Source organism: Chiloscyllium plagiosum, chromosome 2, assembly GCF_004010195.1.
Source record: "Chiloscyllium plagiosum isolate BGI_BamShark_2017 chromosome 2, ASM401019v2, whole genome shotgun sequence".
Taxonomy (NCBI): Eukaryota; Metazoa; Chordata; class Chondrichthyes; order Orectolobiformes; family Hemiscylliidae; genus Chiloscyllium; species Chiloscyllium plagiosum.
Genome location: NC_057711.1, coordinates 39,647,479 through 39,670,640, shown reverse-complemented (window position 1 = coordinate 39,670,640; position 23,162 = coordinate 39,647,479). Strand labels below are relative to the sequence as shown.

General features: G+C 40.7%; 1 protein-coding gene across 1 annotated transcript in view; it reads left to right on the top strand.

Moving 5' to 3' along the window:
• The window catches only part of LOC122559054 (xanthine dehydrogenase-like), a 360,223-nt gene that overhangs the window by 265,044 nt on the left and 72,017 nt on the right, over window positions 1-23,162 (top strand). The window contains exons 9-14 of the mRNA XM_043708284.1: window positions 868-1,085; window positions 7,372-7,539; window positions 11,877-11,954; window positions 18,545-18,722; window positions 20,093-20,196; window positions 20,872-21,033. Of these exons, the coding sequence (XP_043564219.1) occupies window positions 868-1,085; window positions 7,372-7,539; window positions 11,877-11,954; window positions 18,545-18,722; window positions 20,093-20,196; window positions 20,872-21,033 (908 nt within the window). The remainder of the gene's footprint in view (window positions 1-867; window positions 1,086-7,371; window positions 7,540-11,876; window positions 11,955-18,544; window positions 18,723-20,092; window positions 20,197-20,871; window positions 21,034-23,162) is intronic.

The following is a 23,162-nucleotide window of genomic DNA, read 5'->3' as shown; positions in this document are numbered from 1 at the left end:
TAGGTCCCAATTAGATCTAAACTTCTAAACTCCAGACAGTATGGGCCCAACCTGCTCACTCTCTCTACATAAGACAAACTTCTCATCTCTGGAGTCAGTTGACTGAAATACAAACTGCTTGTGTGAGACACAAGTGTAAACAAGAGTGTTGGTTGTGCTGAAATGCAAATATTAATAAAAAGGATTGTGCACAGCACATGCAACATCATCAGCTATCAAAGTTTAGTGCCTACAGTGAAGGTCTTAGTTTGTTAAATGTGACAACAGTAGAAATTCAACGAGTCAAAACCAAAATTAAATCAACAAAAAATGTGTTATGAGTTGATTCCTAAATAGTAGGTAACAGGTATTGTAACAAGGACTAATAATCTAAATATTTCTTGAATCATTCTTTTAACTGTGGAATTGTTGGTGTCAGTCTAATTTGAATTTAAAGCCAAATATTCTTGGGTCCAAAGTTCTGATGTCATTGTCAAGATGCACCTTCAGTGAGCTTCATTTTTGTCTCTTCCAAAATATTAAGAATCAGGGAGAAGTTGTTTTTTACTGGTAAGTCTCCATGGGACAAGGAGAAGCATAGTTTTGAGCTAGCTGGACGTTAGAGTGCTCTAGAAGCTGAAAGAATTGTAATCCAATCCTGTTGCCTGTGTCCCTCATGTGAGACTCCATGGAATTGAATAGCTAAGGCTTGAACTGACTGAACTAGCAGCTTTGTCAGTGAATTCCCATTCTCTTCTGGGCAGAAAGCCAGAAAAAAGCAAAGTTTTTTTTGTGTTTTTGAGAAATAATAATAATTTTCATTCTCGAAGTTCAAATCATCTCAAATAATTAATAAAATGTCTAAACTGATTGAAACATTTCTCACAGGTATCTACAAGGGAAGTCAATATTTTAAAATCCTTATTGATGTGAAAGGAATCCCTGATCTTTACAAGGTCACTATGGGACCTACTGGCTTAAAGGTGTCTTCCAATGTCACCCTGAGTTCACTCATTGACTACCTGAAAGAGTATTCTGACCAATCACCAAGCTACGATATTATAGCCTGTCACTTACTGAAGATTGGAAATGTGCAAGTGCGAAATGTAAGTTTATTGCTGTTTTAGTTTTGTCAAAAATTTGTACTTTATTCGAGACATGTTCTTGGTTTATTAATTGTCACTAATAGTGGCTGAACCAAGCTGTCACAGACAATCCATTATTAGACAATTCACTAACCTTTCATTCTACTTTCAAGTGGGAAAAGAGGAGGGAAACTGCACTGACACACAATGTCTTTCTAAATTAAAAACCTTTTGCCTCCACGCAGTCCATATCCCCTTATTTCCTGCCTATTCATATACTTGCCAGGATACTTCTTAAACTTTGCTATTATATGTGCCTCCACCACCTCCTTTGGCAGTGCATTCCAGACACTTATCATCCTCTGTGTAAAACCATGCCTCTCACTTCTTTAAACGTGGATCTTGTATCTTCAGTTGTCTCTTTGAGCCATTGACATTTATATCATGGTTAGAAGAACTCTGACTATTCATTCTAGCCATGCTTCTCATTATTTTGTAAACTTCTATGAGATCGCCCCCTCAACATTTAAGTGAAAACAAACCAAGCTTATCCAATCTCTCCTCGTATCTAATATGTCCAAACCTGACAACATCCTTGATTTCTTTACCCTTTCCAAAACCACCACCTGGTGGGGTGGTGACCAGAACTGTACACAATATTCCAAATGTAGCCTAACTGGAGTTCTGTAATTCAGCTGCAACATGACTTGCCAATTTTTAATACTCTATGCCTTGACTGATGACAGCAAGTATGCCATAAGCCTTCTTGATCACCTTATCCACTTATGTTGCCACTTTCAGGGAGCTATGGACTAGAACCACAAGATCACTGTACATCAGTATTGTTAAGGCTCCTGCCACTAACTATATACTTTCCCTTAACATTTGAACTCCGAAAGTGCAACAATTCACATCTGCTATTTCGCTGCCCATATCTGCAACTGATCTATATTCTGCTGTATTCTTTGACAACCTTTTATACTATCCCTCGATCTTTGTTTCATCTGCAAACTTACAAACCCACCCATCTATGATTTCTCCAAGTTGGTTATATAAATCACAAACAGCAGAGGTCCCAGCATGGATACCTGTGGAACATTCCTAGTCAAGGACCTCCAACCAGAAAAACATACTTCCACTACTACCCTTAGTCTTCTATGGGCAAGCCAATTCTGAATCCAAGTGACCAAGTCACTGGATCCCATGTATCTTAACCTCCTGGATGAGTTCACCGCGAGAGATCTCGTCAAAAGCCTTACTAAAATCAACTACTCTACCCTCAACACTCACCCTCATCACCTCCTCAAAAAACAAAATAAAATTAGTAAGCTACAAGCTGCCCTGCACAAAGCCTTCTCTGTCTGTGTAGTCTTTAGTGGTGGTGTGACCAGCTTGCTAAATGTGCTCTCCATGCCATTTCCAGATTCATGGATGCTCGATACTGAATGTATCCACGCATTCCGTATGGCAATCAGGAGCTGCAGCTGCACATTCCTATCAGAATGATGATGTGAAACTTAAAAGAGTTCAGAAAATATTCACAGGAATGTTGCCAGGATTGGCAGATTTGAGTTATAGGGTGAAACTGAACAGGCTGGGGCTGTTTTCCCTGGAGCATCGGAGGCTGAGGGGTGACCTTATAGAGGTTTATAAAATAATGAGGGGCATAGATAGGATAAGTGGACAAAATCTTTTCCCTCAGGTCAGGGAGTCCAGAACTAGTGGGCATAGGTTTAGGGTGAGAGGAGAAAGATATAAAAGCGAACTAAGGGGCAACGTTTTCACACAGAGTGTGGTTGTATGGAATGAGCTGCCAGAGGAAGTGGTGGAGGCTAGTACCATTGCAACATTTAAAAGACATCTGGATGGGTATATGAATAGGAAGGGTTTTTAGGTTAGATTCCCTACAGTATGGAAACAGGCCCTTCGGCCCAACCAGTCCTCACCAACCCTCCGAAGAGTAACCCACCCAGACCCATTTCCCTCTGACTAATTGACCTAAAACCATGGGGCAATTTAGCATGGCCAACTCACCTGAACTGCACATCTTTGCACTGTGGGAGGAAACCTACACAGACACGGGGAGAATATACAAACTCCACTTAGACAGTCAACCGAAGCTGGAATCAAACCTGGCAACCTGGTGCTATGAAGCAGCAGTGCTAACCACTGAGCCATCGTGCAGTTTGGAGGAATATGGACCAGGTGCTGGCAGGTGGGACTAGATTGGGTTGGGATATCTGGTCAGCATGGATGAGTTGGACTGAAGGGTCTGTTTCTGTGCTGTACATCTCTATGGCTCTATGACATTTCCTGCATTTGGAGTTACAGTAGACACTGGAAATATCCCTGCTTTCTCACATGTTGCAGGAAGAGCCTTCCATGGGACCAGGTTCTCATGCCATTGTGAACCTTATCAATGACAGACAACAATCTAGGAACTGCTGACACAACCTTACTCTGTAGTCACCAAACTCAGGTCTCTCACTCTTGCTCTCTATTCCTAACAGACTTGAACTCCAAAAAACATTTTTCTTTACTTTATTCATAAAAAAAATCATTATATACATATAGAGTCATAGAGTCATAGAGATGTACAGCACGGAAACAGATCCAACCCGTCCATGCCGACCAGATATCCCAACCCAACCTAGTCCCACCTGCCAGCACCCGGCCCATATCCCTGCAAACCCTTCCTATTCATATACCCATCCAAATGCCTCTTAAATGTTGCAATTGTACCAGCCTCCACCACTTCCTCTGGCAGCTCATTCCACACATGTACCACCCTCTGCATGAAAAAGTTGCCTCTTAGGTCTCTTTTATATCTTTCTCCTCTCACCCTGATGCAGTCACTCCAGCAGTTTGATTCTGTCCAGTCTTTATAGATAATGCTTCCATTTGTTTGAGAAAACGGGGGGGTCCAATAACTGAAAAGGGACCCACTTGGACTTTGGTAAAAAGACCTCAGACAGTGGTCTTTCCCCACTGCACCTTGGCAGCAGCTGCCCCAAGCTTTAGTGTGTCCCTCAGCAGCTGGTACTGAACCTTGGAATGAGCCATTCTGCAACACTCGGTCAAGGTCAGCTCCTTGCTCTGGAAGACCAACAGATTTGGGCAGACCAAAGAATATCTTTCATGAAAATGATGGTTTTCCAGGTGCAATTGAATCCAACTGCTCTACACTAAATGCAGTCTCAATCAATAGGTGGGAATTAGAAAGGTGCTAGAACAAACATTGACAAAAATCACTGTATCTCCCTCCAGAACTCCTTTGCAAAGGGACATTCCAGCAGGAGATTTGCAGCAGTCTCCAGCCATCTGAGCGTATGTGTAACACCGCTGCCATCTTGGGCAGGCATTGTACAGTGGCCTGCATCCTCACACAGGTTTCAGCTCTTGGACCTTTTACAGTCCTTTGCCAGATCTCCTGTTTGCAGGCCCTGCAGAGGGTCACTTTGCAAACTGCTGCTATGTTGCCTGACCTTCCGTAAGTTGGGCATACACTAGGCTGTCCTGCATATGTAAGGTAGCCTCACCTCCTTCCAATCGAGAAACTGGAGGGCGGGCAGAGGATGTGACCACTAGCATCGACCTTCAGGGTCACCTTGACCTGCTGCTTGCTGGTCCACATTCCAAATGGGTCTGCTACATCAGTTTTACCTTCTTTGAGCAGTACTCACCTTCCCAAGAAGGTCAGGACCTCTACTGCCAGGATGTCGGGGTTGTATGTGGATTGTAACAACCCGGCTCCTCTGTGCAGGGAGAATGGACAGTGGTGAAGCAGACAGGACAGAAAGGGGACCCTTACCTCCTTTCTCCTCAAATACCTTCAGGAACCACTCACATTATTTCACACTCGTGAAAGTCATGTCAAAATAGCTGCCACAGGGGAAATCCAGCAGACAGAAAATATCTGCTATTTGGAAATTGCAGCAATCCAGGAGAACTCTCTTCACAAAGAACTATGATCAACTGGCGATCCTTCTTCCACTTTTTTCATAGTCACCTTGATTCAATTGTGGACTCCCTGGCCTGGGGCACGGGCACCACTAGAGGCCATTGCTCTAGTTGACAGGTTACTGAGTTAGTATTAGGCAGAATACAGCATAAAGATCCAACAACTGCAGCTCAGCTTAACGGATGATCCTCCAAGCTCTGCTCACAAATACATTCCAACAATGATGTCAAGATCTTCTGATGATGCAAGTTCTCAGCTCAGATTTGTCCTGGGAGAACTACCTTCTGGATCATCGTATTTCCCCCAATGTCCCCGGGTCAGGTTCTGGGATCTACTTTATCTCTCTCGGGGCACTGTTCACTCAGTCTGCAAACTTGGTTCCTGAGCAGCCAAGCTTTTCTCTGCGACCCCCTTGTCAGTCATGCTGTTCTCCCAGAATCCTCCTCAGTCATGCTGTTCTCCCAGAATCCTCCTCGGTCACTTCTCACTAGTGCTTCTGAATTTCACTCAATTTTGTATACTGTATTCACTGCTCACAGTCTGGTCACTTCTACAATGGGGAGGTGAAATGCAGACTTGGTGACCAATTTGCAGGACATTTACGTTATGTCCACAAATCTGACCCCGAGCTTCCAGTTGCCTCCTACTTCAATACACCACCTTGTTCCCACCCTAACATTTCTGTCTCAGGCCCGCTGCAATGTTCCAGCTTGAAGAACAACATCCCATTTTCTGCTTGAGGACCCTGCAACCTTGAGATCTCAACATCAATTGAATAACTTTAGAGCCTGATTCCATCCTTCCATGTTTTTTAACCTACCCTTGATAAAAATTGACTGAACGTTATTTATGGAGAAAGTGAGGACTGCAGGTGCTGGAGATCAGAGTTGAGAATGGGGTGTTGAAAAACTACAGCAGGTCAGGCAGCATCCGAGGAGCAGGAGAATTGACATTTCAGGAATAAGCCCTTCATCGATTCTCCTGCTCCTCAGATGCTGCTTGATCTGCTGTGCTTTTCCAGCAAGAGAAAATGAGGTCTGCAGATGCTGGAGATCAGAGATGGAAATGTGTTGCTGGAGAAGCGCAGCAGGTCAGGCAGCATCTAGGGAACAGGAGAATCGACGTTTCGGGCATTAGCCCTTCTTCAGGTGCTTTTCCAGCACCCCACTCTGAACTTTATTTATGGTTGATGGTGTGGTAAAACACCATCTTAATTTAATGTTCAGTAATCTGTTGTTCAGTTCTGTTATGATATGGATTGCTTTTAGAGCAGTCACCCATCCTCACCTACTCCCAGGCCTACTATCACATTACATTCATTTCAACTCACCCATCCTTTCCTACTCTTCACTCTTATTATCACTTTTTCAGTTTTTCTTCTGACCTGGCCTGCTATCCATACTCTCCATGTTTACTCATCCCTTTCTCTGCGCTCTATCTCCAACTTGCCCCTTCCTCCTCCCCATCCCCAACATCAACTGTTCTGGTGAATAGTCACTGGATTTGAAACATCAACTCTGCTTTCATCTCATAGATACTGCTACACTTACTGAATTTCACCAGCAATTTCTCTTTTTGTTTCACATATTCTTTCGAAGTCTATTTGCGAGGGACACAGTGAACTTAAAAAAATTATTATCTCATTTAGCACAAATATTGTCATGGCCAGAATTGGGAATGCTGACTTCAGTGCAACAACCTATACAGAGGTAGAGTAAAATGTCCCGAGGTAACCATTGCAGGAAATTTATCAAACAAAATTTGGCACCATTTTAATGAATTGTATCAGAAATACTAATTCTTTGTTTTCTGTAATGAAGTCATCCTCAGTTTGCACATTATAGAGTTCACATTCACTTGATTTTCTTAATGTTCGTTAGTTAATGAAGTTCAGTTGGTTTTGAGATTTAACGTGATGCAGAAAACAATAGTCCTCAGTTTTAAACATAATTTTTTTAAAAAATATTCTAATCTTTCATCATCTCGTTTTCAATATTAATGAGTAACTCTGAGTAATGGACTGTGAGAAGTCCAAATTCAATCTATGAATTGGTTAATTGAACAATTAAAAACTTGTTGGCATGTCATATATTGCCCTTGTCAAAAATTTACCAAACTTTACTTATGAGTGATAATAGGATAAAACTCCATTTTCATTTCATAATCACTTATCTGTTGCTCGTTCATTGAATTCATGTGTTTTTGCTCAGGTACTTTAAAAATTAATTGGGATCTAGACTTTTAATATGAGTGATGATGATGATAAATACATTTACTGGTGCCAGTGGTGGTGAAAATGATGACAAAAAAATGTAACTGCGCATGTTTTACATTCTCTTTTAACAGGTTGCAGGTTGGGCTGGAAATTTGATGATGAAGTGGTCCCACCGTGAGTTTAACTCTGAGATATTTGTGATCTTTGAAGCAGCTGGTGCAAAGTTGACTATTGGATATAAAGGTGGAAGGACAACCTGTACACCACTGCAGTTCCTTGATGTCAATATGAAAGGAAAGGTATGTTCTTATGATCTGATTAAGTAGTTTGTTTTTCAGTTATAAATTTACTTAACTACCAATTCATTGTCAAGCAAAACTTTTAAAAGTTCTAGACTGAGGCAATTAAATGTTGAAGTAGATGTAACATCTGCCTGAGGTAAGAATAAAGCAAGGTGTTAAAATGCAGCAGGGCAGGCGATCTGTGGATGTGGAGGAGCCGGTGTTGGACTGAGGTGGACAAAGTTAAACATAGCAAAACACCAGGTTGTAGTCCAACAGTAACCTTACAAATCAAGAACCTATCTATCTCTGTTCTGAATACATTCAATAACTTAGCCTCCACAGCCTACTGTGGTAATGAGTTCCACAGATTCACCACACTCTGGCTGAAGAAATTCCTCCTCATCTCAGTTTTAAAGAGTTAATCCTTCTGTCTGAGGCTATGCCCTTAGGTCCTAGTCTACACATCCCCCAGCTTCACTGAATGAGCAGTCTCCTCTAGGTTCTCATTGTTCTCAATGTTGTCACCTCTCTGGAGGGCAGTGTTTCTGTTTTTATGATGGACAATGCAGACAGATCATCACAATGACTGAAACGCTTGCAGGAGGGAACCACCTAACTGGTCCAGGTATCAGAAACCAATGACCCGCTCAATGATTGTCCCAGTGATCCGCTATCATGGTGTATATCACCTCCATGCCTCTGTCTGGGGATCTCACGGAGGGGCCAGTAGTTAAGTTTTTCTTGACCCCTGAGATTCTGCCACAAGCTTTGAGGGTTGAAATTAGCATCAGAAAAGTTTGAAGGATGAAAGAGTCATTGTAGCTGTCTGGAAAACAATTACACAACTTTGGGAGGTCTCTGTGGTCACAGATCTGGTGGATGTTGGGTAATTAGAAGTGCTTCCTATTGACTGATCTCACTGGCTGATCATTGGCTAATCACCGGGCGTTTTCTTAGCACATGGGGGCAATTCATGAAGCCTTACCCTTAGACAATCCAACAATGGAGAGAAATCTCATTGTCCTCAGACTCTGTTAGATCATATCTGTCACAGAGTGAATGTATTGCTCAGCTTTGACAAAGACATCACTGACCAGCATATACAGTGAGTTGCAGTCATGTGTGTAATATTTCCAAAATCCTCAGGTCATCAACAATCAGTGGTCAGCGTTAGAGATGGTTGTGTGAGGTGAAAGAATCTCGGTGACAAGGGAAAATGTGTCAGTGACCATCTATCTTGAGTGTTGCTGTAGTCTGGGGCGCTGATTTTTTGGTCAATTCCAGGAGATCTGTCTTCGGTGGTAGATCCTGTGTTGAGGGTTGGCCTTTCTTGTCTTCATGTCCTTCGTTCCTCCCCCATACTTTTCTAATGCATGGGATTCTGCTCTTCCTAAAGATGCTGTTGCCCAACAATAGCCTGAGGGCCCAAAATCTGACAGCTGTGCTCTCAATGTCATCTGAATCTTCCATGGACAGGAAACTCACCCATCCCTCTTGGGAGCCTTGTCTTTTCTGCCCTCATGATGCCAACAGCACTGAGACCCATTCTTCCATCCACCTACACAGTGCCAATTGCACTCTATAACAAGATCCAAGTTCCCCATCTGTCACACTGATTCTTTTATAGGGCCAGCATGTTACCCTGGTGAAACTGTGACTGGCTCTCCTTTTGTAGTCAGCTTCCCTTCAGTCGATCTGTTCCAGAAGAAAAATTAGAAATAATCTGTAGATTCTAGAGATAATTGAATTCAATGCTTTGATTAATAAAAGCAAGTGTCCCACATGCCTTCTCAACTACGTTATCTACTGTCCTGCTGCCTTCAAGAATGTACATTGAGGTCACTCTGATCCTTTATATTTCATAGAGTTCAACCATTCAATGTGTACACCCTTGTCTTCTTAGTTCTCCCAAACATGTTTCTTTATTAGAATCCCTACAGTGCAGATAGAGGGCATTCAGCCCATCAAGTCTGCACCGACCCTTCCACCCCACCACACTATCCTCATAACCCTGAATTTACCATTTCTAACCGAACTGGCCTGCACACTATGGGAAATTTAGCATGACCAATCCACACAACCTGCACTTATATGCAAACTCCACACAGACAGTCACCAAGGCTGGAATCGAGCCTGCATCCGTGGTACTGTTAGGCAACAGTGCTAACCAGTGAGCCATTGTGCAACCCTACATTACTTCACACTTTTCAAGATTAAGTTCTATTTGTCATGGTTCAGCCCATCTGACCAACTCAATCATATTGTCCTCTGGTTCAAGGCTTTCTTCCTCGCTATTTACCACACCGCCATTTTGTGTTACTTGCAAACTTATTGATCATGCCTCCTACATTCTTGTCTTGATCATTAATATACACAACAAATAACAAGAGATGCAGCATCAAACCCTCTGGTGCGCCACTAGACACAGGCTTCCAGTCATGAAAACAACCTTCAACTATCAACCTCTGCTTCCTGCCACTAACCGATTTTGGATTCAAATTGCACTGGATCCCACGCGCTCTTAGCTTCTTAACTAGTCTGCCATGCAAAATCTTGTCAGAAACTTTCTGAAGTTCATTTGTTAGCATGAGTTGGCAGTAAAATGGACATAGGTCTATGAAGGACTAAAGGATGGATACAGGACCTGTGTTAGTCTAGAGGTTGTGGAGGTCCATAGAGTTTGGGTATAGCATTTGAGATTGTATGGAGTATATGGGGATTACTATACAGCAGTGATAAGTGGTCACCGGGTGGCATTGGGTGTGAGATGACAGAGGTTAGCATGGAGGGGACATGGAGAGATTGTGTGTGTGACGAGTGAGGGCTGTTTTTGCTTTCATTCAGGTATTTTGTTAATCTTTCACACAGTGCTGATCTAAACAAGCAAGCCATGCACCCAGCCCAGATCTTCAACCAACAGCCTCCCTTTTCATTCCGAGTTCACCTAGACCACCTTGCAGGGAACTTTGCCATAAAATGAAAATCTGACCTCCCAGGCCAGTTTCATCTGGGTCAAGCTTGTGGAGCTGAGAAATCTCCCTCCTCTGTGTAACTGACCATCGGGAGCAAAAATTAGGGTCAAATTCTTCTGATGTTAGTAACAGGATAATTGATAATTAATTTAACAGAAGCCTAATTGCCCCATGAGTGCAAGACAAAAAGATTCAACAAAATGTGTTTTTTTTTCATTATCCTGAACGTCTTACAGTTATTTTTGATGAAAGATTTCGGTGACAATATTGCAACTAATATAATATCTGAAGTCATTCATATAATTTGCTATGTGGTAATATAATTTTGGAAACAAACAACATATCTTATATTTATTTCATGCATTTCTTTAAATGTCAAAATTTTCTCAGCATAGTCATTAGGTTTTACAATTCAGAAGCTAATAGATTTTTACATACTGAGGCACTCAAGGAATAAAAATGGAATGCAGGAAGCTGTGCCTGAGGGGCAAGAACAGTCCTGATGTTACTCCAATGTGGAGGTGCCAGTGTTGGACTGGGGTGGACAAAGTTAAAAATCACACAACACCAGGTTTTATCCAACAGTATTATTTGAAAGCACTAGCTTTCGGATTGCCGCTCCTTCGTCAAGTAGCTAGTGGGGCAGGATCATAGGAACACAGAATTTATATCAAAAGATCAAAGTGTCATACAACTGTTACGATGTATTGAACAAACCTAAATTGCTGTTCAGCCTGAATCATTTAGAATGGGTTGCAGGTTTTGATTCAATCAATATGTAAATCCCAGAACTTCTTTCAAGTCACATTCCTGAGATAACTTAAGGTTTTATCAGAAAAGGTGACATCTCAGCTCAGAAACTGCATTAAAGGTGTGAGCTTAGAGTCTGTCTGTATTCCATCCTCAAGTCAGACCGGTTCTAATTCCAAAGTAGTTACTGAACAGTGGAGCTGGTTGAAAGGAGGAATGATCTTCTGCTTTCAAATCTCATGAAATACAAAGGAATCTCAATTATCCGAAGGACACAGGCAGGGAGTGTTTTGTTTAGTTAATAGAATGCCAGATAATCGAATGCCAGATAGCATAGTGTAGCCAAGCATCGGGACCTTGTGATCTTGTTCGGATAATCCGAAATTCGGATAATTGAATGCCAGATAATCAAAGTTCCTCTGTAGTTAGAAAATCTAACCAAGAAAGTGTAGATCAAGAGAAGTTGGCATATTTGTCTGTTTTCATTATTCACACTTTAAATAATTTAATTCATATTTGATTCAATCACACTCCTATCTGTTAGTAGTTAAAACTATAAAGTAAAACATACAGACAGAGTTATCTCGTCAAATGACGAATTTAATTTATAAACTTCTGTTTTTTATTAAGATTCTTTTGGATGTGGAAATTCCAAAGCTGAAAGAGAATGAAATGATGAACATCTATAGAACAATGCCCCAAACACAGGTAAATGGATATTTATTTTGGTTTACTGGTATCAGCGTATTGAATTAGTAAAATGGTCTCAGGTCGAAACGAGTTGAAGTCAGATGGATTTGAGTAAAATAAAATGGAATAATTCATTGCAGCCTCCCGATAAAGAAGAGAACAGTGGTGTCCCAGCATAAATTAAATATTATTGGTAGAGATGGGGAGAGTTTGTTGGTTATGAATTACATTTAAATCATTGCAAACAACGCTGAAACATTTTCTAGCTATACCAGCCAATTACTTCTCATTCTCTTGGGCCATAGAAATATAGTTTGGTGTATTGAAATTCAGTAGCTTGTTTATGAGTGCTCTCTAGTATTCATGCACAATTGCACTATGGAAATAATCATATGTCTTTTCAGACTGTTACAAAAATGGGTGTATTCTACTTCAGTCTCAGCAAGAAAGAACAAGGTGGAAAGGAACTTAAGTTCTATATAATTGCTCAGCAGCCATTAGTTTACTTCTTAGGATTGGAAGGAATGTAAAATTCACTGAAACTCATGTGTTTAAAAATTCTAAGCAAATAATGAATTATGTAGTCTGTGACTAATTTCTTACCCAGTCTACATTGGGATACGGGAAAGATTTTTTCTTTTATTTCCTCTTTATGCAATGTAAGTCAACGTAGTAATTGTGAGGCGATGTTGGAGTGGTACTATTGAATGAATCATCCAGGCTAATGTTATGGAGCCATGTGTTCAGATTCCAGTGTGGAAGGTGGTGAAACTTGATTCAATACAAATCTGGAATAAAAGGCAACCCTAATGATGACAATGCAGAGTAGATTGTTACAAAAAACAGTTCATTAATGTCATTTAGTGAAGACATCTGTCATCCTTGCCTGGCCTGGCCTACACATGACTCCAGACCACACCAATGTGATTATCTCTTAACTGCCCTCTGACCAATTCAGAATGGCCAGTAAATGCTCGCCTATCTTCGCATATCCATGTCCCATGAATGAATGGACATCGCTAGTTACAACAGCATTTATTGACTGTCTCTAATTTCCCTCTCTTAAAGCACTTTCACATGTACTAAGGAGGCTAAGTAAACTTGATCTTCATTTTGATTAGGGCCTTGAGAATGTGAAGAACTGTATTGGGTACTGCACCGAGAAAATCTCTAACTCATGGTCAGCCGTAGGCATCATTATTAAACCATCTTTAATTACACCTAGCAAACAGAGAGAGCACAAAGTAATAACATGCTCAGATATTACAATATAGTGCACTCCATCCCTGTTTAAAAACATTTGAATTAGCATGTAGTGGTATTGTCATTGGATTAATAAACCAGGGCTAATGCTCTGGGGGAAGGAGTTCAAACATCACAATGATAGATTGTGAAATTTGAATTCAATTCATAAAAATCTGAAATTAGAAGCTTGTTTAGTGGTGACCATAAGCAATTGTCAATTGTAAAAACGCATCTGCTATGCTAAGATCATTTAGCATAGGAAACTCCATTATCCTCAGTGTATGACTGCAGATCCAGAGCAAAATGGTTGATTCTAAAATATTCATAAAACGGTCAAGGAGCCACCCACTTGCATCAAACTGCCACAAAGTCTGTAGAAAGGAATGAAGCCAGACAGAACACCGGGCTACAGAAATGACAATGAAGCTCAGCCACGTGACTCTGCAAATTTCTCTTTATTGTTATAGATCAGACCAACCCCCCTCAAACTACTCAGACGATAGTCTAGACACTAACTTCTTCTATAAAGGTAACTATAAAGGTAGTGCATTCCAGATGCACGTCGATTGGTCAAACTGCCAGATTTAAAGCAAAACACACTTTATTCATCCACTATTGTTAAAAATACAACAAGGAGGGAATTGAAATAACAACACTATTGGAATACTTAACAGAATTACAGATACAGTAACTATTACTAATTAACAGTTTCAATATAGTAACATACCATAAACACACCCTCGGCAAAATACTAATTCAGAAAATAGATTGTTTTACATGCATCTCCCGTAGTAGGCAGAGAAACCCCAGCTTTTGACTGTAACCGAGAGGGAAAAAATAGCTTCCACCTCTTCAAGACCCCAACAGCAGCTGCTGAAAGCTAAACTAAAGATCCTGGTTCTGTGGGGATTTGACCACATCCACTCAGGCTGCTTCTGATGTTCCAAATTGTTTTTAGAACACCCACAAGGCCTCACAAGTGTTTACTCGAGAGGTTCTGGTAGACAGCTTGCCGGTTCTGCCTGAAAACCTCTGTTCAGAAAAAGCCCATGACAAAATAATCTCTTAAAGCCACTGTATCATCACCTTATGAACATCTGGGGTTTGTGCAGAAATTGGCAGAGCTGTCCTACAATCTAGATAAGCAACAGCCTGACTCGGAAATTCGCACAGAATCATATTTCCAGACAATATCACTATTACCATCACTGCTTATGTTCTGACCCGCCAAAGCTAAAGCCAGAGACTCTGCTTTATTTAGCTGTTGGGGGTTTCCATGCAAGTCTTCAACACTGACTCAAGACTCCATGAGGTCTCATGGCATCAGGTTGAAAGTGAGAAAGGAAACCTTCTGCTGAGTATCACCCACTGCTCCACCCCTTCCCACTTAACCCCTCAGCTGATGAATAGTTCTCCCCTGTGTTGTACACCTCCTGGAGAGAATATTGTGTGCAATTCCGGTCTCTCTCATATAAGAAGGATGTTGTGAAACTTGAAAGGGTTCAGAAAAGATTCACAAGGACCGAAGGCTTAAGCTATAGGGTGAGACTGAATAGGCTGGGTCTGTTTTCCCTAGAGTGTCTGAGGCTGACGGGGTGACTTGATAGACGTTTATAAAATCATGAGGGGCATGAATAGAGTAAATAGAGAAAGTCTTTTCTCTGGGTTGGAGAGTCCAGAACTAGAGGGATTAGGTTTAGAGTGAGACTGTAAAAATTTAAAAGGGACATAAGAGGCAAATTTTTCATACAAAGGGTGGTGCATGTATGGAATGAGGAAGTAGTGGGGACTGGTATTATTACAACATTTAAAAGGCATCTGGATGGACACATGAATAGAAACAGTTTAAAGGGATATGGGCCAAGTGCTGGCAAATGGGACTGGATTAATTTGGGATATCTGGTCGGCATGGATGAGTTGGACTGAAGGGTCTGTTTCTGTGTTGTACAGCTCTGTAACTCTTTGGCTGTAATGGTGCCAAGGGACAAAATGTACTGTGTGTGGAGGAGTGATTTCATGTTCATTATCAAGGGTGGCCCAATAATTCACTACTTTCTGAGCTAGTTATTTATGTGGACAGTGACAAGCAGCAAGTAAGCAAATGTTTTACCAGATATATTCTGTGCAATTCCAGCCCTATCATTGCCACTAAGTCCATCAACCCAAACATGAGCCTGAATAGTCCTTGCTCTTGTGAAATTTTGTAGCATTGGAACATCTATTAGTTTTGTTGGAAAAGATGCTCTAACAGAGCTAAAAACTCATTGAGGACAGCCTGTTCCATTTTTGTGGATGGCTGCGTCCTAAAGGACATGCCTGCTAGGCTGGGCCTGCAACAGGTGATGTGACAAGTAACAAGAAGGAGCAATAGATTTGCCCTCATCCTAACCAGTCCAATTATTGCATAGGCAACTATCCATAACAGTATTGGTAGGACTGATCACCACACAACTCTTGTGGAGACAAAATGCCACCTTCATACTGAGGATACTCTCCATCGTGTTGTGTGGTGCTGCTGTCATACTGGGGGATGGGATAAATTTCAAACACATCCAAAAATCTCCAGCCTGGGTAACCATGAGATGCTGTGATCTATCAGCAGTGGCAGAATTGTACCCAACCACAATTTATAACTTCATGGCATGGCACTTTATCATTACTATCAAGCCGGGAATCAAGCCTGGTTCAAATATGAGTGTAGGAGAGTAATGCCAGGTGCAATACAAACATACTGAATAATGAGGTGTCAACTTGGTGAGGCCACAATGCAGGACTACTTGTGAGCCAAGCAGTGTCAACAAAACAGCATAGTGATCAAAAGAGCCAAGTGATCTCACAATCAAAGGGTCAGATCTAAGCTGTACAGTCCTGCCATGTCCAGTCATGACCAGCGGTAGCAAATTAAACTCACTAGAGGAGCAAAAGACTTCACAAAATCCCCATCCTCCATGACAGGACAGTCAAATGTATCAATGCAAAAGATAACACTGAAGAGTTTGCAACCACCTTCAGCGAGACAAACCGAGTGTGTAATTCATCTCGCCTCTTCATGAAGTTGCCTGTATTTCAGATGCAAGCCTTCAGCCGGTTCAAACTACAGTACGTGATATCAAAAATCAGAATGCACTGGATGCTGCAAAGGCTATGGGCTCTGACAACATTCTCACAATAGTACTAGATTGTCATACTCCAGATTTTGCATGACCTGAGCATGTTTTCTCCAGTACAACACTAGCATCTGCCAACCAATGTGGAAAATTGTCCATATGGAAAAAGCAGAACCATTGCGGTCAGACCGGTTCCCAACCCTCCAGTCTACTTCCATCCATCAACTAAGTGATAAAACAGTGATACTATAAAACAGCAGTTACTCAACATAGTTTACACTAGGCATACAGTTTGGGTTCCACTAGGTCCACTCAGCTCCCAACCTCATTACAGCCTTGATTCAAACATGGATGAAAAGAGCTGAATTCAAGAGGGAAGTGAAGGTGACTGCCTATGATTTCTTGGTACAATTTGACTGAGCGTATCATCAAGGAGCCTTAGCAGAACTGTAATCTTTGACAGTATGGGGAGAACTCTCCACTGGCTAGAGTTATACCTAACACAGAGGTAGATTTTTGTGTTTGTTGGAGGTCATTCCTCTCAGTCGCACAGCATCACAGCAGAAGTTCTTCAGGTTAGCATTCTGGGGCCAATCATCTTAAACTGCTTCATCAGTGCCCTTCTTTCCATCATAAGATCAGAGGTAAAGAACGTATTCCAATGGTTGCAAAATACTTAACACCATTTAAGACTCCTCAGATACTGAATCACTGAGTCCAAATGTAGCACGACTTGGATAACCTTCTGATTTGTGCTGTTAAGCAGTAAGTTACATTTGTACTACACAAGGTAATGACCATCTGCAACCATCACTCCTTTATATTCAATGGCATTACCATTACTGGATTCCCCCACTATCAATATGCTTGGGGTTACAATTGAGCACAAATTGAACTAGACAGGCCATATGAACGTTGTGGCTTCATGGCCAGGTTATTGGCTATGAATTCTGTGGCAGCTAACTGACTCCTCAAGTCTGTTCAATATATGCAAAGCATTTGACAGGAGTGTAATGGAATAGCCTCCAATTGCCTGGATGAATGAAGCTTTAACAACACTCAAGATATTTGACAACTCCCAAGATATGTAGCCCACTTAACTGACATTTCATCTTAACACCTCCAGTATTCACTCCCTCTGGTGGTAGTATTGTGTGCTATCAAAAAGATGCACTGCAATGGATTATAATTGTGGCTCACCAGAACCATAAACAGAACACAAAGTAAATAGAGAGTAAACTAGAACAGGTAATGCTTTATTGTGCATCCACTCAGCTCCACAGTGAATCCTAGACTACCTCCCCAAGCACCTGTGACAAGTCACGGGATCCACTTCCTTAAAGGAGCAAAACAACACAACTACAAAGTAACACAATGATTCACCATGACTTCTCCAATAGTCCCTTTCAACTCCTATCAATGCTGGTATAATGACTGTCTAGCCCAAGGAAAATCCAGGTCTGCCGGGCCACTCAGTGGTTAGCACTGCTGCCTCACAGTTCCAGGGACCCAGGTTTGATTCCACCATTGGACAAATGTCTGTGTGGAGTTTGCACATTCTCCCCATGTCTGCATGGGTTTCCTCCAGGTGCATTGGTTTCCTCCTACAGTTCAAAGGTGTGCTGGTTAGGTCGATTGGACATACTCAATTGCCCATAGTATCCAGGAATGTGTGGGCTAGGTGGATTAGCCATGGGAAATGCAGGGTTACAAGGATAGAATAAGGGGGTGGGTCTGGTTGGGATGCTCTTTTGAGGATAAGTGTGAACTCAATGAGCCAAATGGCCTGTTTCCACACTGTAGATGATTCTATATGTCATAACTAACGCCTTTTTCCTCAACACTGTAGCCCTGCGAGAAACTAAGCTCGTTCAAAGTGGATCCCTTAAAAATAAACAAAGGTTATTCTGATGGGAGGAAACCTAAAAGGCAACATGTTTCAAACTAAGAGACTTGAAACATAATTATTATATTATCGTGCTCCTATAACAAAAGCCCAAAATTTTGTCGATATTTACCATTAAATAAGCGAGTATAAGTTCAGGGTTCAGATAATAAAAGAATTTTCCCTCAAAACTTAATGAACTGCTAGCAACCACAATTCGATATATTACCTAATTTTTTTTTTGCCAAGGAGACATGCTATCTTTTATCAGTCATGTCCTCCTCTGGTGGCTTACAAATGAAATTTAGAAACATTTCTATGCAAATAATTTATTACATCTCTCATACTGCCTTTCCATTTCTGTAACATAGAATTCCCAAGCTTATGTGTGTGCTGCATTTTGGGTGCAATTGAAAACTTCGTCTGGTATTAAGTCAGTGGATTCTATCTCAATGATATACGGTGGAATCAGTGAGAATTTCATTCACGCTTCTAACACGGAAAAATACCTCCAAGGCAAGGACATCACTTCTGATGAGACTTTGCAAGGTAAGTCTATGATTGTGGTTAGGCATACATGGAAATTGAAAATCAGTAGATCAGTTCCATCATATTGGTTCTATGCCTGGTACATTTTATATCTCACAAAATACTTGCAAAGAATCATGAAATGAAACAGCAAATTTAAGCGATGTCAGAACAGAAGAAATTGGCACTTGAAAGGTGACCAAATCCTTGTGGGGACGTTTTTGGAGTCAGCTGTAAATGGTATTCCTTGTCACTGAAAGTTGCGCCTATTATCATGTGTACTGAAGCTGAAAATTAAAGGGGGCAGGAATTTGTTTTGGAAGCCATGATGTAGGAGGACTGGATGATGCTCTTTTGCTGCAATTTCAGAACTTAGTTTGGGGTGTTGGGATGAAAGTGTCCTTTCTCACTTCAAGCCACTTCAATGAAATATTTCAACAATGTCTTCAGTGAACGAGTGTCTGCATAGAACTGCATAGAATTAGCATGGTTCTTATGGAAAATGGAAGTGTCAACCTGACATAAAAACACCTATAAGTGCTCCTTACTCATGAGCTTACTCGTTCTCCACAAAACATATCTTCATATTCAGTTGAGGGCAAGACTATTAATTCTGATGTGTCTTGGCTCCACCAACATTCTGTCTAAATAACAAATTGGCTACAAGAGGCCCACTTTATCTACAGATGTACAACTCATTGGCTTTAGCTAACTCAGAACCAGCCTCTCTTGGGATGATATTAAAATGAAGTGCCCTCAATCTTCATTGATGTAAAAAAACCCAATGATCCTCTTTCTATCCCATCCCCTCTCTTTCCCTTAAATCTCCCATCTCACCCTTTTCTTTCCTTATCTCCCTATTTCCCAGCCTTTCCTCTCTCCTTGTGATTCTTCTCTGTCCCTTCCTAATCTTTCTTCTGCCCCTTATAACCTTGCGGCTTCTCTCCAGAACACATTCCCCAGACTCCAATAACCCCACCTGTAATTATCATTCCCCTCACCTCACATCTCCTTCCCCTCCTCAATCATTTTCCTCCCTCTCTTATTCGTTCTTTATTTCTTCCGTTTGCCTCCCCATATCTGCTACTTGCCTCTTGTCTTCCTTGCTTTTCCTCCACCCTCTCCTCCATCTCCCCATGCTGCTGCCTCCCACATCTTTCACATTTCTGCCTTCTCCTCTTCCCTTACCTCCTTTCCCATTTGCTCTCTCTCTCTCTCTCTCTCTATCTTTCTCTCCCTTTATACTGCAGGAGATTGATCATTATAAATCTTTAATTGCTAAGTTATGTTTTGATAAATAGTTAGATATCAGTTACAAGGCAGAATATAAGTGTTTTGTATATTGGGGATAAATTTGTCTAGTCATTAATTACTAAAAATGATGGTTGTAGATGCCTTGGCAATACTTGCAAAGGAGGTGATTCCTGATGACAGTGATCCACTAGTTGCAAGAGCAGAATACAGGCAATCTCTGGCACTTGGGTTTTTCTATAAGGTGAGTAACTCTTAAAAATACTTTTAAAAATGTTCCTTGTGTCAATATTGGTTGTAAAAACTGAAGTAATTTGTGAAAGGAGGAAAAGCAGAGGTGAGTAGGAAGAAAGATTAATGGCTCATTACTTAAACACATCACAGAGCCTATCATTGGTGATACAAACCCCCAGATAAATTCTAGGTTTGAACTTAGCTTCTTCTGAATCAGTCAGTGTTGGTTGCTTTGATCATGGAGACACCAGACTTTAGGGAAAAGGAATATTGGTGAACATGTTCAAACTTAATTACTACACGGTGAAATTTGGTAAAATGTCTACTTCAGTAGAAGACAAATTGCCTTCATTCATCTACCCAGGGTTACATTGAGTGGCATTCAATGCAAACTTCAAAGGTAAAAGATCAGTGTGATATGTTTTCAAGTTCCCAATGATTTGATTTTTTAGCAGTTTCCAATCATTGATCAGTTTTTAGCAGGTGGATTTCAAACATTATGAAGATTAAATTGGTCTCTACCAAAGTCTCCAATAAGACTTTGTACAGTTGTTCTGAAAATATTCAGTTCTGCTGGCATAAACCAATGTTAACCCCAAAAATCTAAAAGACTTAGCACTGCTAACTTTTAGTTCTAGTTTACTGATAAATAAATTAATCTTTCTTTTGAATTTTCTTTGATCAGTTTTTCCTATTTTTGCTGGATGAAAGATATGTTTCACCCTGCAATCGGAGTGCCATATATTCTTTGAATCGTCCTGTATCCTCAGGAAAACAAACATTCAGCAGCAAACCAGAAGACTATCCTTTGACAGAGCCTATGCCAAAATTAGGGGCCTACAAGCAGGTAAGAAATTGGTTTGTCTCCTGTTTGGTCCTATTGATTTATGTACGTGGCACAAATTCAGATAACATTAGGTGGTATAATGGTATTTTCACTGAACGGATAATCCAGAACCCTCGTCTAATATACTGGAGATATGGGATTGAAATCCATATACTTAAAGCATCTCTAATCTGTTATTAAAACCATTCCACATGAGGGAGAAGACAAAAACAAAACTGAAAAATGTCTGCCAATTCCTGATACCCAAGGGATAGCGAGTGTAAAAGATACTATATTATTTCAAAGTAAAGCAGCAAACAAGCATTTTTCAAGCTTTAAAATTCAAATACCTGGTCCAGCAGAAAGATTCTTCAAAGGGAGAAAACTGACCATAGTGAGAGTCAATATGAGGCTGAGCAGTGTGAGGAGGCTTCCTTTACTGAAATACAGTAGCAAACTATCTAGCAAGATTAGGAATAGCCATGGAACTTGAAGTTACTTCACCAGAACAGCACAGCCAAGGAGCTTGAACTTATTTCACCGGAACGGGACAGGGAAGGATCAAGTTCTATCCAGAACTGGGCACTTCGAATGAAAAGATTTTTAATATATTTAATTGTTTCAATGATAGACAGCAAGTCTGAAGTCAACCTATTCAGTTATTCCATAGGAGCAAAAGCATACGATAGAATTGCAAGATAAAATATCAGTGAAACATGAGATAAATTTGAAGAAATTTTAAAAGCCTTTGAAAACTCTCAAGCTTTCAACTTGCGAACCAGCAAGATTTTAGAAAGAGCCAAATTCAACACTGGCGAACTAATAGATACATTTATTCATGATCTTTGCAGGCTGGATGAATGATTTGGATATGGAAAGTTAAGATCAGAATTAATAAGAGATCACACTGTTGGCAGTGTTGCAGAATACCTATCATGTGTTTCTTAAAATTAACATAGTAGTCTTTCACACACCCATGAGCAAGCAATGCTGCAGATTTGGTTTTAATAATAAAACTGAGGTTTAGTACACAAAAGAATTAAACATGAAGTAGAATAAATCAACCTATTCACATATAACATATTTCAAAACACATGGCAAAACAATATTCCATCTATTTCAATACTGTCACTTTAAAATTGTGAAATACCAGAGAGGAAGTATTTCCTTCTCTGTCACATTTATAAATTTGACTTTCAGATCCTGATCTTGAGTGCTTGATAGACTTTTACTTAATTATTTGCACAGCTAAGACTAAACTTGCTTAGTTTAAAAAAACTCCTCAAGGTTCTAACCACATAGCCCTTTGTAAGTTTGTAACTAAAATACTTACACTGATGAGGTAACCTATTTCCTAACTGGTCTGAACTAGCTCCTTTGTTCAGGAGAATTCTTGCAGAATAAGAAAGACTTTGTCTTCTAGGAAGCAATATGGTCAGTTAGCAAAGCACAAGTCCAGAAACACAAGAAAGCAATCCTTAGAAGTGCAGAAAATGCTTGGGTCAGAAAAATTCCATTGACCGTATGTTTGCTTAAATATAAAACAGTGAAAGAAACCCCAGAAAATAAGAGACAACTGGTAGGAAAATGCAAAATGCAGGATAAAACGCTGGAATAAATCTGATGGCAAAAAATCTCACAGGTGTCCTTTGACTCCCTTAACCCCAAATGCTCTGTCCAACTCCTTCTTGAAATAATACAGTATTTTGGCCTCAGCGACATCACATAGCAGGGAATTCCACAGGCTCACATCTCTTTGAATGAAGAAATGTATCCACATCTCAATCTTAGATAGTTTACCCTGTATCCTTAGATTGTGACCACTGATTCTGAACACCCTAGTTATTAAGAAAATCCTTCCTGCACTTATCCTGTCGCGTTCAGTTAGGATTTTATAAATTTCTATGAGATTCCACTCAATCTTCTGAATGCCAGCAAACAAAATCCTAAACAATTCAACCTCTCTTCACACATCAGTCCTACCATTCCAAGAATCAGGGTGATGAAACTTTATTGCACTCCCTTTGTAGCAAGATCATCCTTCCTCAGATAAGGAGACCAAAACTGCACACAATGCTCCAGGTGTGGTCTCACCAGGCCCCTGAATAATTTCAGCAAGATATTCCTGCTCCTGCACTCGAATCCTCTCA